Source organism: Psilocybe cubensis, chromosome 6 (assembly GCF_017499595.1).
Source record: "Psilocybe cubensis strain MGC-MH-2018 chromosome 6, whole genome shotgun sequence".
Lineage (NCBI taxonomy): Eukaryota > Fungi > Basidiomycota > Agaricomycetes > Agaricales > Agrocybaceae > Psilocybe > Psilocybe cubensis.
The window spans coordinates 675,604-694,014 of NC_063004.1; the positions used below are offsets into that span (position 1 = coordinate 675,604).

Consider the following 18,411-nt stretch of genomic DNA (forward strand, 5'->3'; position numbering starts at 1 on the left):
CTCAAGTTCAAGCCAAGTCCAAACCCAAGTCCAATTCAGTCATCAGTTCCACCCTCCATCGAGACCAAGTTTACTTCCATTCATCCAAAGTCATCTCGCTTTCCATTAAGAGAGGATTTCATCCGAGACCAGTCATCCTCCTCATCCAACGCCTCTTTTTCTCAGCATTGAATATCCAACTTCTATCCAGACCTCCAGTACTTCCCTACTTCCTCTCCTCCATTCAATCCGTCACCGCTCCTATTCCTTCTACACCTTCCAACCATCGCCGTTAGGAGTGAATTCAAGACATCCTTTCCCTCCGTCAACTCATCTGGAGCAATTTTATTCGAGACAGACTTAGTCTTTCATCCTCGATTTAGTGAATACTCCTGCGACGTATAGCTTCATTCCAAGCTTCAGAAAGATTGTCAATTTAAAGACACTTTCACCATTCTCCAAGATTTAGCCCGTTAACGACATTCCAACCCCTAGTCATCTTCTCATCTCCCCTCGGAACGTTCCCCACTCACTTCAGACAACCCCTCTAAGATTCACATTTATTGATTTCTCATACGCATTCTACGCATCTTCTTCACGCTTTCCATATACACCCGCCATCCAATTCCACGGTTCCATCCCATTTTCGGAAGGCTTATTTACTATCGTACCCAGACGACCCGGTTATCCTCTTCTTACTATTTCGCTTTTGTTACCCTTCACAATCCACACCATCCTAATCTACTTAAATCCTAGGCAGCGTCCTCCCTTAAGAAACTTAGGAGAAGGTTTTGTCCTATCCAGTCTGGACCACTCTTTCCCTGGGGTTTGTGTTTGTTGGATTACATATAGTTTATAACCAATCACAAACTTCGATCTTCATCTGGAGCCCACCGCGAGGGAGGGTTAATTAGGATTTTGTATTAGGAACACAGCAATCTACCACTTTATCACTTCCATTCCATCCATTTCGACTCTTTTTCTTTACAGGTTATTTTGCTTCGCTGGTCTATTCTCTAGGCAACTCTAGGCAACTCTAGGCAACAATTCTAGGCAACACTTTCTGACTCTGTAACTGGTTTACGCTATGACTGATTCTGGCAATCCGCTTCCATCCTCTACTCCCACTATGGCTACTACCATCATCCAACGTACTCCTGTCGATATGCCCGTTCCTAAATCTAGTGCTGCTCCAAAATTCACTGGATCTTACGTCGACGTCAAGAACTTCTTGGATCACTGCGACCACATTTTTGATCAGTACAATGTCACTCTCGACGATGACAAAGTACGATACATGGTTCAATGCTGCAACCAAGAGAGCAGAGAAATCATTGAAGGTTTACCCAGCCACCATGCCAAGCAATGGGAACGACTCAAGACTGATATGCTCAAGATCTTTGACCATGCTAGGACGACGCAGAAGTTCACGTTGAGTACTCTTCGTGCTTACGCTTTCCAACACTCCAATCTCTCTATGCGCTCTCTTGATGACTTCCGCGAGTATCAGAAGCAATACATTCGCATTGCTGGTTGGCTTCTCAACAACAACAAGATATCCAAGACGGAATACAATCAATACTTCTGGCTAGGAATCAATGAATCCCTCCGACCTGCGCTCAAAAGCAAGATCATGGTTTTTAATCCTCATATTGATCTCTCCTCACCTTTTTCCATTGAAGACGTCACCAAGGCAGTTGAAATCATCTTTAAACGAGACCGCTTTGACGTTGGAATCTTTGACAATCCTTCTGCACGCCCCTTCACGTCTCTTATTCCTCCAAAGGATTCGTATCCAGAGCGTTCATCAGTCTTTGACGAGATCAAGAAGTACTTACAGGAGATGTTTCCTAACATTGAGACACGCGATGCCCGTGAACGTCCATACAATCCCCCGGAAGAGACCAAGCGCATCTTTCAGGATCTAGACAAGAAAGAGAAGCAAGCACACAAGGACGACGAAGTAGAGAACTTGATCAAGCAGATGTCAAAGCTCACCATCCATGATTCTTCGTACGCCATTTACTATCTTCGTGCCATCAAGTTGGAACCCGCTCTTGCTAACATGCTCATTGCTCCGGCCATTATGAATCCAAGTGCACAGCCAGCTCAGCCAGTCCCAATCGCAAGTCAGACAGCACCTCCAGCACCACGAGCACCACGTCAGTCCGCATCCGAGATCATCTGCTATGGTTGCCATCAACAAGGCCATGGAATCAACAACTGCCCAACGCTCATTGATCTTACAAACCGCAAGCTCATCTCCAGAGACAGTAGCAATCGAGTTGTCTTTCCTGATGGATCCCGCATTATTCGCCAGAATGGAGAGTCAATCGCACAAGCAGTCCTTCGTCAACAACAGCCTCCTCCTCCTCCTCCTCAAGTCGCTACCACGAGCATAGCCGTATCCGAAGCATATTATGGTCAGATGTTCAAGAACTACAGAGCCATGGTTGCAGAAGAAGAAGAGGACGACATTGGAACCTGGGATGGAGAAGACGAGTTTGAATTTACGCTGGCAGGTCCTGGTAATCGAATCCCAACTGAAAAGCAAACACGTGCTGCACGCAAACAGGTCATGGACGCTGTAGTACCTCCGGAACCCGCGTATCTCAAAGGAAAGCGAGCGGAAATGAGTAAAGCTAAGGATTCTTCTCAGATCCCATCTATTCTTAAACGTCCGGCTAACTCTGGATTGCCGAACAACGTGCCTAGCTCCACTTCCATTCAACCTGTCCCAATCCCGTCAATTAATCAACCTTCTGCCGAAATGAATCCATCAATTCCTGTCAAACAAGCTCAACCCAATGTCCCGATTAGGGCAAATCCAACGGAACATCCCGAGACTGCACAACGACACGAGGTTTTTGATCCGGCCGATGATGATCAAATCATGGAAGATGTCACTCCTAGTCTAGAACGAGGCAAATCAGTTACCAAGCCACGTGCAGCCCCTCAGAAACATGTCTCTGACATATCCCAAACTGTTGACACTATGGCCATTCTCAGACGATGCCTTAATCAACCCGTTAATGCGACGTTTGGCGAGTTACTTGGAGTTTCAAAGGACCTTAGGACCCTTCTTATCAACAGCATCAAAGGCAAGACCCTTACTGTCGACGAATTCAAAGCTTCATTGGCAAACGGCAACTTAAAGCTTTCCGATAAGGAAGTTCTAGACATCATTCGCAGTGCCAAAAAGGACGTACCTGTTCAATACATGCACGAGACCAATTCAGTTGAATCCCTTCGCGCTCACGAGCCCCTTCTTTGAATCACATTAATGTGTAATGGTCACGAACTCAATGCCTTGATTGACAGTGGATCTACGCAGAACATTCTAAGCGAACAGGCTTGGAAGAAGATTGTCAAGTTGCCGATGGACAGCCGGAATACTATTGTTATGGTCGATATTCATGGCGGCAAATCCCACATGCTTGGATTTGTTGGAAATGTTCAACTTGATATTGGTACAGTCAGGACGCGTGCTCATTGCTATGTATCCGACAAAGTCCAGTTTGATATACTCTTAGGACGTCCATGGACCCGTGACAACTATGTGGACATTCTAGAACAACCCGAAGGGACCTTCATTGCCTTCTATGACGTCAAAGATCCTACACGTGAGCAGAAATTCCTTGTGACACCTGATACTCAGCACGACCGGCGTTACTTCACGGATACCATTTACGACAAGACCCCCCACACAATGTTAGCACACAACAACCTCTCCTTAGCTAATCCGGATGCCGAAGAAGGTGAAATTGAAGAAGATCTAGAACCCGGTGAATTATTAGATGACCTTTGCTATCCATCACCTACCCCTTCTATGATCGAGTTATCTATCCTTACTAGGCAACAATCTCTGAATCGGGACGAATCTGCTAACCCAAATGAGGACTTATCCACTTCACAAGATGCACCCTCTTTCTCTGACTCCAACTGCAAACATGACTCGACTCAGGACTCCTCTCACGGTCTCTACGCTTCCGATTATGACTCAATGTATCAAGATGACTCGGGAACTTCTCAATTCAATGCGACAGCCCATTATGGTCATATTTCCACACCACCTTACGATTCCACACATGAGGCCCCACAAATAGAACAGCCACCATCACCATCTGTCAATCCGTCCATCAAATCCCACACTTCAGACAATAACGACCCACATGAAGAAGAACCAGCTGATGATGATCCAGAAATGGAACAATTGAGCTCACCCGAAGTAGAAGCTATTCAATTCTCTTCTGACAATACTCACCTTACGGCTATGGGAATGCTCAACCCCCACTTGCGCTTTGAAGACTGGATTCTATACGACGCCACTTATTCTTCTCCTACTCGTGTTGTTTCTGACCGAACAGGAACGGCCTTTGTCCATTATGTTTATCTGCAGAGAGACAGCCATATAAACTTGACGACGACTCCAACTATTCTACACTTCAGTCGCACTGGTATCTCGTCTCAATCTAACCACTCTGCTTCAGTCAGTGCCTATCCAATGGGCCAACGTCACTCAGCATCCTGGACTCATTTTATTCCCCAATCCATTCGCTCTCAAAACGCTTCTCCTATTCCCCAACCTCATTCCCGAAGTTCTGCTCTTCCAGAGACACCTCTTTCGATTATGATTCACCAAGAAACACGTGTATCATCGACGGTCACCGCAAATGTAGACGAGCATCATCGAGGCCCAAAAGCTTTGGTACATCCTCTGCGAGTAGCCCACGACAGTCCGAAGGAGCCATTAAACGAGGATGAAGAAGAGCTACAAATAGCCCAAAATGGCAAAGAGGTCGACCACAATTCTTCCCTTTTACCTCTTTCCATAACCAGCACAATGCACGAATCGCGAGCTTCAAATATGGATGATGGAAACGAATGGTACTATCAGTATGGAGAAGAAAGTCCCTTTGGTATCGACAACACAGAAGAACATCCCTTGGACGCCAACACATTGTACTGACTATCTGGACGGTGCATGGACATCAGCTTGCTTCCTCAACGCCCTCTCTTTGTTCTCCAATCCCCTCAATTTTTCTTTGTCACCTTTGCTGTTGCTGGTGTTTCTTCTTCCTCATTGTTATGCCTTTATCCCACCTCCCATTTTATTTCCACATTTTGCGTTTCTCTTTTCCATTTCACGGACACTTATGTAGATTTTTCATTTGTGCAACGAGTTCTTGAATGCCTCCACTTTTCTTTTATGCGCCTTTTCCTCACATTCACACTCTCAATGGCAACTCCACGCCATACAACCTTTTCCTTTACCTTTTATTTCCATTTTCTTTCCACTTTATCCATTTGTATGTACGTCGACCGAAAAGTCGTTAAACTAACCTTTATTTATTCCTCCCTTTTATTTATTTGTTCCACCCCCGCTTTACCACTTCAGTCCGCAAACGAATCCTCAGGTCACCTATTGCAGAGTTCTTGGAGAAACACACGCAACCTCCCAAAGGAATGCTATACGGAATCTCTATCTCCAATATACACCACCATCACGCCTCCAATACACCTCAAACTCCTACAGAATCGGGAAGGGCTTCATCTTATCCACAAAGAGCAAAAAATCAAGCTTACGGACAAGATAAGAAGGACGACCACTCCATTACCTCTGATGGGTCAAGACCTACAGAAATTTCGGATAGATCAAAGCATTTATGCGAGATCATGGTCACTCAATTCAGATATTACTGCTAAACCCACCGTCAACCGAACTAATTCGGCAAGGTCGTCAAGCTCTCCTACAATTGGTTTTGTATTCACTGCCGCGTCAGGATCAACACTATCAACCTTTCGAGCCTCCATGAATCAATTCATATCACCTATTCTTTCCCCCTCTTCTGCCAATACTGCCTATAAACGAGTTGATCGGAAAGTTAGACCTATAAATCGGGTTACTCCAGAATCGGCCAAAGTTATACGACGAATTCCTGTTGATCCCTTATTATCTCTCCCACCTCTCCCGCTCCATCCCCCTGCCTTTACACCAACAACCAGACTTACTCTTGAACGCATACAATCAATGAACATTAACGCCAACAAATTCCTATGGCCGGAAGAAGAAAAGCTTTTCCTTCATATTCTTAAACTCAATGAACACTCACTCGCTTTTCATCAGTCCGAACGTGGAACATTTTCTGAAGAATACTTCTCTCCATACATCTTTCCTGTTGAGGATCACGAGCCCTGGGTAGTCCGAAATATTCCTATTCCACCCGGCATCAAGGATCAAGTTATCAGTCTCTTACGTGAAAAGATAGACGCTGGAGTATACGAACCAAGCCAAGCTCCGTATCGCTCTCCAATTTTCTGGGTCAAGAAGAAGACATCTGGTGCTATCCGTCTAGTTCATGATCTGCAGATTCTTAACTCTATTTCCTATCGCGACGCAGGAGTTCCTCCAGTTCTTGACGACTTTGTGGTTCCCTTTGCTGGTCATTCTATTTACACGGTCTTTGACTTATATTGGGGATATGACGCACGCAAAATCCATCCTATAAGCCGAGATCTTACCACATTCCAGTCGCCTATTGGACCTCTTCGACTTACTTCAATGCCTATGGGATATACGAATGCAGTAGCGGAATTTCAAGCCTGTACCACCTTTATCCTTCGTGACGAGATCCCTCACGTAGCCAATGTCTTTATCGACGATGTTCCTATCAAAGGCCCTCCAACACAGTACTTAGACAAGGACGGCAATCCAGAAACACTTCCAGAAAATCCAGGAATACAACGATTTGTCTGGGAACACGCTCAAGATGTTCATCGAGTTATGCACCGCATGGGATGTGCTGGTGCTACATTTTCTGGACCAAAGACTCAGCTCGCTCAGCCTAAAGTTCTTATCCTTGGACAGTTATGCACTCCGGATGGACGACTACCCAATCAGAGCAAGGTACAAAAAGTCACTGATTGGCCACGACCAAAGTCTGTGCACGACATCCGATCCTTTCTAGGTCTATGCGGAACAATGCGTGTTTGGATCAGAAATTACTCAGCCCTTGTCCGACCACTCACAGAACTCTATCGTAAGGACGAACCCTTTGTCTGGACCCAACAACGAGAAGACTCTTTCCAAACTCTCAAAGAAATCATTTCCAATCCTCCTGTTCTCACTTCTATTGACTATTCATCCGATCGCCCAGTTATTCTTGCCGTGGACACTTCTCACATTGCTATTGGTATCATTCTCTATCAACTTGACAAAGGAGGCATCCGACGACCTGTCCGCTATGGTTCTATCTCACTTAATCCACGAGAAGCACGATACAGTCAGCCCAAGCTTGAGTTATATGGTCTTTTCCGTGCTCTTCGAGAATTCCGCCTCTATCTTATTGGAGTCAAGAACCTCTACGTTGAAGTCGATGCCAAGTATATCAAAGGCATGCTCAATCAGCCTGACTTGCAGCCTAGTGCTAGTATGAATCGATGGATACAAGGCATTCTTCTCTTTGACTTCAAGCTCATCCATGTAAAGGCCGGTAATCATCGTGGACCTGATGGACTTTCAAGGCAACAACCAACTTCTGAAGAGTTAGAAGAACCTCAAGAAGACGATGACTGGCTCGACAATATTGCTCTTCTTAATACGGTCAAATTTTTCCCTACTTTTCTTTTTACTCCCTCTTCTATGCCATCGTATGACTCTATCTCGCTTCCTTCTTTTATTGCTTCTTCTTCTTCTCAAGAACGGACACTTCGACAAATTCTTCAATTTCTTACAGACCAAACTATACCCCCTTTTCCCAATTTGCAGTCCCGACGACGATTCCTTGCTCGCGCTACTCAGTACTATCTCAAAGATGATCAACTCTATCGACGACGACAAGGAAGACCTCCACTCTTGGTTATTCTAGATCCAGACAAGCGACGTCTCATTCTTACTCAAGCTCATGAAGAATTCGGACATCGAGGAATATATGGTGTGTTTGGAGTTATTCGCATTCGGTTTTTCTGGCCATTTCTTTTTCAGGATATCAAGCATCATCTCGCTACTTGCCATGAATGTCAGATCAGATCCACCAAGAAAAGCGAAGTTCCTATCACTATCACAGCTCCCCCAACTATCTTCACTATCATCAATGTCGACGTCATGTACATGCCCAAATCTGGACGCTTCCGATACGTAGTCCTAGCCCGAGACGACTTATCACGTGCACCTGAAGGACGTGCCCTCAAGTCTTTACGTTCCGAAGAGCTGGCTACTTTCTTTTGGGAAGAAGTCATATGCCGATATGGTGCTATTGCTATTGTACGCACGGACAATGGAGTAGAAGTCTCTGGCGCTTTCAGTCTTTTGATGGAAAAGTACGGCATTCCTCAAGTTCGCATTTCTCCTTACAACTCTAAAGCCAATGGATCTATTGAACGTGGTCACATTGACTTCCGTGAATCCATTCTCAAAGCTTGCGGTGACCAACCTCTAGACTGGCCACAGTATGTTCATCACACACTCTTCTCTGACAAATGCATCACTCGACGCTCTACTGGACATTCCCCTTTCTACGTCATGCATGGTGTTCATCCTGTTCTTCCATTTGATCTCCTTGAAGCCACATTTCTAGTTGATGGATTCCGACAAGGAATGAGTTCCGAAGATCTTCTAGCTCTCCGTGTTCGACAACTCATGAAACGAGATGAAGACTTAGCCAACATAGCCAACGTTCTGAAACAATCACGACTTCAATCCAAAGCTACTTTTGAACAACGATTTGCTCGACGTCTTCGACAAAAAAGCTTCAAGTTTGGTGATCTAGTCCTCGTTAGGAACAGTCAAGTTGAGAAGGAGATGAATCGCAAGCACAAGCCACGATATCTTGGACCTTACGAAGTTGTACGACAGACACGAGGAGGATCATATGTGCTTAGAGAACTTAATGGTACGCAACTGGCTCAAGGTGTAGCTGCTTTCCGACTTCTTCGCTATTTTCCACGAGACGGTTCAGTCATTTCTCGACCTCAGCTAGACCGGATGATCAGAGAACTTGGACACGAGAGTGAGGAAGATGAAGACACATGGAGCGACGATATGGACGATTTCTAATCTATCCCCCCCTTCCTTCCGCAACCGGGGACGGTTGATTTCTCAAGTTTGGGACGGATATCATACCCCAATCCTGATTGGAGATGAGATGTTCATTTTGGATCTACACACGACGCCCTCAACCCAAGCAGTCATTCTTTCCATAAGTCATCCACACATCTTATCTTATCAACACTTGTCACATGGGAGCCACGTTATTCCGGATCATGTCACTTCGTTGGATCATCAAGGCTATGCGACGGATCAGTCAACCATCAAACTGCACAGCTTTCTACACTGCCTTGCACAGCCGGACTGTCAACTCTATTTTTATCAATTCAATGGTCTTACTCAGCGTCAGGCTGCGGATTACTCATTCCAACTTATTTTTGGTTTGTCTTACTCATCCTTTTGTGTTTATTTATATCTTTTCTATTGTCTGTTGCGCTTTTATTATCTTTGTCTTACCAATCTTCTATGCTTTCTGACTCATCCTTGCTTCTTTTATCTAATCTGTATTACCATTCACCTTCGTCATACACTTCTTTCTTACTCATCCTATTCATTTCTTGGTCGATATTGACATGTCTTATTGTTCTTGCTTATTGTTACACTTGCGTAGCCTCATTCTTGACACTTTGTACAGTATATGACTCGGTTTTCAGTAGCTCAGATTGGTATTTCGTTCACGTAGCTTTTAGTATAAAAGCTGTAGTAGAATTACACGAAATGACAGGAAAGTTACACCCAGTCCCCACTTTCTTCAAAGCAAGTCAATTTTCATCCAAGTCAAGTCAATTTCAAGTCAATCCACATCGATTCATTTCAATTCCAAGCTCAAGTTCAAGCCAAGTCCAAACCCAAGTCCAATTCAGTCATCAGTTCCACCCTCCATCGAGACCAAGTTTACTTCCATTCATCCAAAGTCATCTTGCTTTCCATTAAGAGAGGATTTCATCCGAGACCAGTCATCCTCCTCATCCAACGCCTCTTCTTCTCAGCATTGAATATCCAACTTCTATCCAGACCTCCAGTACTTCCCTACTTCCTCTCCTCCATTCAATCCGTCACCGCTCCTACTCCTTCTACACCTTCCAACCATCGCCGTTAGGAGTGTATTCAAGACATCCTTTCCCTCCGTCAACTCATCTGGAGCGATTTTATTCGAGATAGACTTAGTCTTTCATCCTCGATTCAGTCAATACTCCTGCGACGTATAGCTTCATTCCAAGCTTCAGAAAGATTGTCAATTTAAAGACACTTTCCCCATTCTCCAAGATTCAGCCCGTTAACGACATTCCAACCCCTAGTCATCTTCTCATCTCCCCTCGGAACGTTCCCCACTCACTTCAGACAACCCCTCTAAGATTCACATTTATTGATTTCTCATACGCATTCTACGCATCTTCTTCACGCTTTCCATATACACCCGCCATCCAATTCCACGGTTCCATCCCATTTTCGGAAGGCTTATTTACTATCGTACCCAGACGACCCGGTTATCCTCTTCTTACTATTTCGCTTTTGTTACCCTTCACAATCCACACCATCCTAATCTACTTAAATCCTAGGCAGCGTCCTCCCTTAAGAAACTTAGGAGAAGGTTTTGTCCTATCTAGTCTGGACCACTCTTTCCCTGGGGTTTGTGTTTGTTGGATTACATATAGTTTATAACCAATCACAAACTTCGATCTTCAATGTTTCAGGAAAACCTTTGGATATGTATTATGCTATAGTGGACATAGGAAAGAATTACTATATTTGAAAGGTACGAGCGACATAAGCTCCATTAAAAATTCATATTAACACTACTATATTCCTACTAATTATATAGACTTGCGGCTTTGGTGCAAAATACTATTTTAGCATCTGGTACCTGTTTCTAGCTTTCTTTATCTTACCTTGTTATCATTCAGTCCCATACAATGCCTTTCTACAATACTATGTTTTATGTTTGATGAAATATAATAGATTTAACTCTTCATTTGCATGATATAATACAAATGTACCAGAAATAAATACACAAACAGGTGAGCCACCACACAAGTTTTCATGTCAATCTCTTCTGTGGCTAGAATAGTAAAAATATATATTACAGTGCAAGGTTGAACAATCTTGGGAAGCATTGGAATCTGATGGATGACCATGTATTCTGCACAACAATTGTATTGGCTGACAATTCTATATGATATTCCATAAATTTTAAGTGAACTTAATGCCATTTAGTGTAATGGAAATCAGGCAAAATTGTTCTATATCATGTTGACCATGTAGACATTCTAAGGCTCATGCATTCCATTGTAACTAAATCACATTAGACAGTTTATTTATAACGTACATTACCTAAGATTTAATAATAAGGATATTATGTGAGATACAGTGGATTTACTCCCACTACCTAATTAAGAGATTAGCGTGCTATACGTGTGATTTAGCCTGGCAAATCATAGCATACATGACGTGCCATTTAGCACTAAATGGAGCCACCGGGTGGCCTGCAGAATCCGCGTGTGGGGTTGCATGGGAAAAACACAGGCCGCAAATGAACTGAACGGGTCCATCTATATCCCATGTATTATAAGCAGATGGATCCACTTTGACCCGTGTTGTGCTGTCAGACGGCCCCATTTGACCCGTGTCTTCCCAGAGAAGGAGGATTATTTATGGGGTATTGCAAATCAATGAGCACAAGGGCTCCAAAAATAATTTATTCAGTTCTACCAGTGTACAAATGCGTTTCCAAACTCAATTCAATCCCTGTCAGCCCAGTATCAATTTCCTCCAGCGCATTATAAGTCAGAATCTCTGACTGCAGCTAATGCAGGCAGAGGTTCTTAAACGCTGTGACCTTGCTATCATAACTATTGTTGCCAAGAGAACTTTTGATTATATGGTTGTACGTGGCCCATAGCTGCTGCTTGGTATAATTCTAAAACAGTTGTCAGTATCTAGTGCTTGGTAATATCTAAGTATATACATATAGAAAAGGAGGGTTAAAATACGCCGTCTGATCTGTCACATCCTTGAACTCAATGTCAGACTGGGTGGGAGGCGAACCGGGGTAGCCGCCCATGGGATCAAACCTGCCGTAGGTTCAAAAATAAGAATTTTAAAGGAGCAGGTGGCATGCTTCAGGCAGCGGAGAATAGTGACCTTGCTTTTTCTCAGAAGAAATAGCTGGATGAGAGTCCATAATGATTTTGTCGACGACGGATGTGTATGAAACATTTGGTGTATGTGCTGCCATAGATGGCAGAGCCACATCATCTCAGATGACTGGCATAGACAGAGGAGATCTGGAATGACAGGCATAGGGGGAGGAGCCAGGCTAGGTGGAATCACAGGCATAGGTGGAGGAGCCAGATTATCTGGAATGACTGGCATAGGCGGCAGAGCCAGGTCATCCGGCCTTGCTGTACGTTTGCTTTCTTTAGAGTTGCTAATACTCAAAGATATTGCTGAGGCTCAGAAATCAATTACAATTTACTCAAATTAATACAACTAGTCTTACATTTTATAGGTTTTATAGGAGGAGGTTCCTTTAGTTTTTTGAGAAGCCTGGTAAGATTGTTCAGACTGGTGTGGTCAATGGGGGAATCCGTGCTAGCAGTAGGAATAAAGTTGTAGAAGGACATATAGTCCAGGAAGTGCAACCTTGTAGGCTTGTTTATATATCTCATGGAATACAATCCTATCCGAGGATTCTCTATTACACTGAAATAGATTTACCCGTGTATCAAACTTAGCAACTTTAGCACAAACTAGATCTGGGGAAGAAATCACATGACTCAGATTGTATATGTTTGTGTATGGTTTTGTTTTGCGGGAACGCTTTTTTTTAGACTTAACTCCAACCATGATCACCACTCCCACGTTCTACCGTGCCTCACCCATTAATATGTCTCCCCCAAAAAAAAAATGCTTTTCCAATAGCATCATCATCATCCATCACTGCCACCTTTGCCCAATGCCTTGCTGACTGGAAAAAAATGTTCACAGAGTGCTACCGCAGCGGTGAAAGCACGTTCAACGCTCAGTTAGAGCAGCTCTACAGGGACTTGGTGAGTAATAAATATCCCTTGATCATGACTTGCTCAACAAAAAAAAAATTCCAATAGGTTTTATTGTGTCATGAGTATATCAGGGATACCGCCTGCTTCCGGCTCATCGACTACATTGCGAGTCCCATTGTCTACTCTTACAAAGTCATCCAGGGCAAGGGCAGCAAGAACATCCACAGGTTTGAGGTCGACTGGGCAACACTCAAACATCAAGTTGCCAACTTTAAGGCCTACTAGGAAGGCCAGGAGGCAGAGAAGAAGAAAAAGGAGAAGAAAGAGCATGAGGAAGAGGAGAGGCAGAGGGTGGAGGAGAGAAGGAAGAGGGAGGAGAGAAAGAAGAGGGAGGAGAGGAAGAAGAGAGAGAAGGAAAGGCAAAGGGTGGAGAAAAGGAGAAAGAGGGAAGAAGAAAAGCAGAGGGTGGAGGAAAGGAGGAAGAGGGAGGAGAGGAAGAAGAAGGAGGAAAGAAAGAGGAAGGAGGAGGAAGAGGAGAGGCAGAAGGAGCAAGAGAGGCAGAGGGAGCAGGACAAGGACAAGGACAAGGACAAGGAGACGGACAAGGAGACGGAGAAAAGACGGGCCGAGAAAGGCAAGGGCAAGGCCATTGAACCCCCAGTAGAATGCGGACCCGTAACAGATGGCCATAAAGACAAGGGCAAACAGAAAGCGGCAGACTCCGTAAAATCCAGCAATGTGGCTCCAGTGGAGTACAGGAGACCACAAACAAAGACGGGGGAAATACTTCCCCACATGACTCCCTTCAACATGCCCGGCCATCCCATATACAAGGCAAAGTTGGCAAGGTTGGCGCAGTCCAAGTGCAAAAGCAAGGCTACCATAGGAAGCCACATGGACAATGACGCCAATGCCGACAACGACGACAAAGGCAATGATAACAAAGGGGTTCCGCCTACCACCTCCACCTGGAAGATGCTCACCCGGTCCGCAAAGAAGGACACCGACCAGGACGCTATCTCCCCCTATCAGGAAGGCGTGGTCAAGATCTGACAAAGCACGCCAGGTGCTGGAGAGAATGGTGAATATGGTGGAAAGGTGCAAGGGATGCACCAAATTTAAGGTGCCATGTCATGTCAAGGGGGAGATAGGCACTGAGCCTCTCGTCCCTATAAAGCACCAATCTTGCGAGTTTTGCAAGTCTTGCAAGATCCACTGCAGCTTCTATCCAGGACGCCACACCTTCACGGGGCAATTCAGCCTGACAATGCCACTGGGAAGTTATGGGGAGGTGTTGAAGTTGGAGCAGGAAGAGGATGTTCCGGCGAAGGAGAAGGCCGGGGAAGGGTCATTCCCCGAGGATGTGGGAGAGCTGCTTGTGCAGCTCTTTGAGCAACAAGGCTGACTGATGAACGGATGGATGGCCTTTCTGCGTCCATGATGGCGATGAACGCACGGATTGCAACGTTTGCCAAAACAAACTTGGCGGTGAAGAAGAGGATGAAGACTGTCGAGGACGGCTTCCAAGAGCTGAAGGCCAAGTGGACCATGGCAAAAGAACAAGTGGCAGGAAACACTTCACTTTCCGTCACGATGTTCAACAACATCAAGCAGGGGATCCAGGACGTTCAATACATGGTCGGAATTTTGCTAGAGCAGGATAAACAAAGGGATCCCGCCCCCAAATAGGCAGCAGGACCCTCCAAGACGAAGGTCAAACACAAATAGGGTCCGTCACAGAGCCGTGAACCAACCTCTGCGCCTCAATCCTCAAGCCCACCACTACCGCCAGCACCCATCCTGCCTTCCCCTCCTTCTCCACCACCAGCAGCCCTACTCCCTTCCCCATCTCCACCACCACTAGCGCCGCTCCTCCCTTCCCCGCCCCCACCTCTACCTGCACCCGTCCTCCCTGCCGCGCCTGCGCCCCAAACTGCGCTTTTCTTGCCCGGATCAACTCCAACATTGCTTTTGCCCCCCTAGCTGGCCAACCCTTACTTCCACTGGTACTGTCTATCCTTTCCCTGTCTCCACCACCCCCTCTCCCAGCTCCACATCCTTGAAGTTTGACGTCAAAGACCGCACCGTTGTCAAAGGCCGCGCCATTGTCCAAGGGCGGCCCATCTTCAAAGGGCGGCCCATCGTCAAAGGCGGGCCCATCATCAAAGGCTCAGCCATCTGGAGATGGCAACTCGTCAGAGTTGTCTGATCCATCGGACAGCAACGAGGTCGAGATTGTGGAGGAAGACGTGGAGATTGTGGCATCCACGCTGCCTGTGTCAAATATGGCCACATAAACTGCTTTGTGCAGTACTGGGGACCATGTGAAAGTTTTTCAATAGGCAGTGGGGCGTAAAAATGTGGGCTATTGAGGTGGGCATATTTTGTGAATTCTGGACTGTCCAGAAGAACTCTGAGAATTCTGTATTTGTGCTGTGCATTGATGCAATTGTCAACCAAATCCGAGCCATATAACACTTCTTCAAAGTTAAACACTGTTTTTGAATGAATAGCTTGGAAATTGTTAAATTTCCAATTTGCATCAGCAGGTAACGTTGCTTCTTGAGGCAGAATCCAAACGGTTGCAGCAATTGCATTTACAAAATGGTTTTGATTATGCATGCATTGCAAAAATACTCGGAGTGGGATATTTACATTGTCGTGGATAAGGTTAAAGGGATTCTTTAAGACGGCCGTGGATGCTTTATTTATGGCATTTTTAGATAATAATGTGTAGGCATTTGAAGTCCACTTGTGACTCATTATAAATCCAATAGCATGGATTGCGTCAAAAGCTTTTGCTGCAAGCCCGCAAGCTTTGAGATAGATTGCCCAGATTCTTTGGAAACAGTTACAATGACAAAAACAACGGTATTGCAGTTGTGCAACAATTGATAGATTTTTCTAATTCATACAGAGATTTAGATTAAAATATTTGGCCACATTGTATGAATACGCACCAAATTTGACAATGTTGTATCTGAGATCTGCTGCAAAACGTCAACATAATGTCTTGATGCACTTTCCACAACTTTCCAGAGCACTGGCACTGAATTTTGGACACTTTGAGCCCATGTAGAGAAGTCGGTATTCAGCAGATTATGTTTTGACATTTCTTGAAGGGGTAATTTGAAGAGAAATGCTGATGCTTTCATTTCACGATCAATCCTATCAGTGACACACTTGACGGCAAACTGATACATAGTGCAACGTGCACCCTCTGGCCTTTTCCACCCCACTGAGAGTCTAATGCTCGTTTTGGAGGTTTGTACCAATGACGCAAAATTGCCGGAAGTTCTTTGCTTGCCAACAATGAGGTTCTTGCATACTGGATTTTGCAATCTGAATGACAGTCTGGGGATCCCCAGCTTAATGCATTGAGAAACAGTGGTAAATCTAGTCCACAACCAATAATGCAGTCTAGAACTTTGCGTACTTTTGAAGCTATCTCTCGCTGATGGAGTTTTTGCCTTCTTAGTTGTATGTGCACGAAAAACACTGAATCTTGTAATGTTGCTGTTGCATCTTCTTCTTCGCTAGACAGACAGTCATTGGAGTCTTCCTTGGACATCTCAGAGTCTTCAATATGCATAAATTCATCTTCAGAGGCATCAAACAGCGAGCTATTACAAATGAATTTGTCCATTAACAGAAATAGAGACTGAGGGAAGGCGGTGATTGATCAAGAGATAGTGATAAAAAGACCGAGCATGAGTGGGAAGAATGTGACTGATGTGACATTAGGGGCTGTCCGCATCTTTACTGATGCAATTGCACCAGATGTTAGGGAGAGCGATTGTGCAACGGTTTTCATCAGAATTTTTGACTCCGCTTTCATTCTCCGCCGGAGCTCTCCTGAACATCTGGAGCCGAGATTACCATTCATCAAGCCTTTGTCACAGAGGACATACAGCGACGTCGCCGCGCTTCGGAGTTGCCTGCACTCGCCACCGCGTTCCAGGCCGCTCCAGCCCCTTCTGCATCCAAGCCCAAGTGCGCATTTTGTGATATGACCAATCATGCAATGGACAAGTGTCACAAGTTCATTGCTGCGCAAAAGGATGCAAAGGAGCGTGTCAAAGCGGCTCGCAAAGGCAATAGAGCGCACAAGGCCTCAGAGGCATTCAGTGAGGAAAAAGAGTCCACCAAGCACAGTACTGGCACTGACACTTTCCAAACACCTCATGCAAAAAGGGGGGCAGCTTAGAGATGATTGTGCATGAACATCACAGCCAACTCCATCAAGCACTGTCAGTTCAGTAATTATTCAAACATTGAAATTTTTGGAAAGTAGGGAAATTAGATTTTTCAATTTCTATCAGGCTGTTTTATACTACTGGTGATGCAGGGCATCAAACTTGTTTCTAAGGTTTCTGGTCTCACCAAAATTGTCAGAGATCTATTTCATAGCTAAATCATTTGCCATCAGATTGTTGATTATAGTCTTTGTCACAGTGGCAGTGATTTTTGGATTTGCAAAGATTGATAAGAGTTCTGTAGGTCGCCGAGTAGCTCACACTGCCCCGAGCTCGCCTGCTTCAACAGGTTATGGGCCCCGCGCTCTAAGCGCTCCAATTCCGTGTGTTGCAAACCAAGTTGCTTTCTGCATAGTTTTCACAAAACGGTCATTTTAGTTACTACCAACACTCGTATCCATCCGCTTACGTGTTCCTTCGCAATTCGCAATAATGACTTCTGATCCCCAAATCACTCCATTGAACTCAACCAACTACAACACCTGGGCAGGCCAGATGACCGCCTATCTCCAGTCTAAAGGGATATGGCGCATTGTCAGCGGTGCTAGAGCACAGCCAACGCTCTCAGACAAGCCCACTGCTCAGGAGGAAGCTTTGCTTGAAACCTATTTTGAGCAGAGAGACAAAGCATGTGGTTTGATCTATCTCAGTTTGGAGAATGATCAGAGGGTTCATGTGGAAGCCATCAAGGATGATCCTATCAAGATGTGGGATGCCCTCGCTGCTGTACATCAGCAAAAGCGCCCTGGCAACCGCTTTAATGCATATGATGATCTGTTCTCAATCCGAAAGGAGGAAGGTGAAAACCTTCAAACCCTGATCAATAGAGTTGAGCAAGCCATGTTGCTAATTCAGCAGCTTCGCCCTAAGGGGTTTGATCTGGCTAAGCTTGATGAAGAGCTTGCTTCGCTTGCTCTGGTCAGGGCACTCCCAGAAGAGTACAGTTCATTTGCATCCTCACTTCTCCTTTTGGACAAGTTGAACAAGGCTACAATTCATCAAGCCTTTGTTACAGAGGACATACAGCGACGTTGCCGCGCTTTGGAGTTGCCTGCACTCGCCACCACGTTCCAGACCGCTCCAGCCCCTTCTGCATCCAAGCCCAAGTGCGCATTTTGTAATATGACCA

General features: G+C 45.1%; 4 protein-coding genes across 4 annotated transcripts; all 4 read left to right on the forward strand.

The window, feature by feature from the left end:
- Positions 1-1,108: 1,108 nt before the first annotated feature.
- On the forward strand, positions 1,109-3,253 carry JR316_0006742 (uncharacterized protein; the record flags this gene model as incomplete). The annotated part of the gene is made up of 1 exon (XM_047892488.1): positions 1,109-3,253. One exon carries the CDS (start codon positions 1,109-1,111, stop codon positions 3,251-3,253), a length of 2,145 nt encoding a protein of 714 aa, XP_047747770.1.
- Positions 3,254-3,358: 105 nt separating this feature from the next.
- On the forward strand, positions 3,359-4,948 carry JR316_0006743 (uncharacterized protein; the record flags this gene model as incomplete). Its single annotated transcript, XM_047892489.1, has 1 exon — positions 3,359-4,948. The coding sequence occupies one exon, from the start codon at positions 3,359-3,361 to the stop codon at positions 4,946-4,948; it is 1,590 nt and encodes a 529-aa protein (XP_047747771.1).
- An 8,054-nt stretch (positions 4,949-13,002) lies between these two features.
- Positions 13,003-14,079, forward strand: JR316_0006744 (uncharacterized protein; the record flags this gene model as incomplete). The annotated part of the gene is made up of 3 exons (XM_047892490.1): positions 13,003-13,074; positions 13,132-13,287; positions 13,312-14,079. The coding sequence occupies 3 exons, from the start codon at positions 13,003-13,005 to the stop codon at positions 14,077-14,079; spliced, it is 996 nt and encodes a 331-aa protein (XP_047747772.1).
- Positions 14,080-14,466: 387 nt separating this feature from the next.
- JR316_0006745 (uncharacterized protein) lies at positions 14,467-15,009 on the forward strand (the record flags this gene model as incomplete). The annotated part of the gene is given in 3 exon segments (XM_047892491.1): positions 14,467-14,664; positions 14,681-14,755; positions 14,767-15,009. The coding sequence occupies 3 exon segments, from the start codon at positions 14,467-14,469 to the stop codon at positions 15,007-15,009; spliced, it is 516 nt and encodes a 171-aa protein (XP_047747773.1).
- Positions 15,010-18,411: the final 3,402 nt, after the last annotated feature.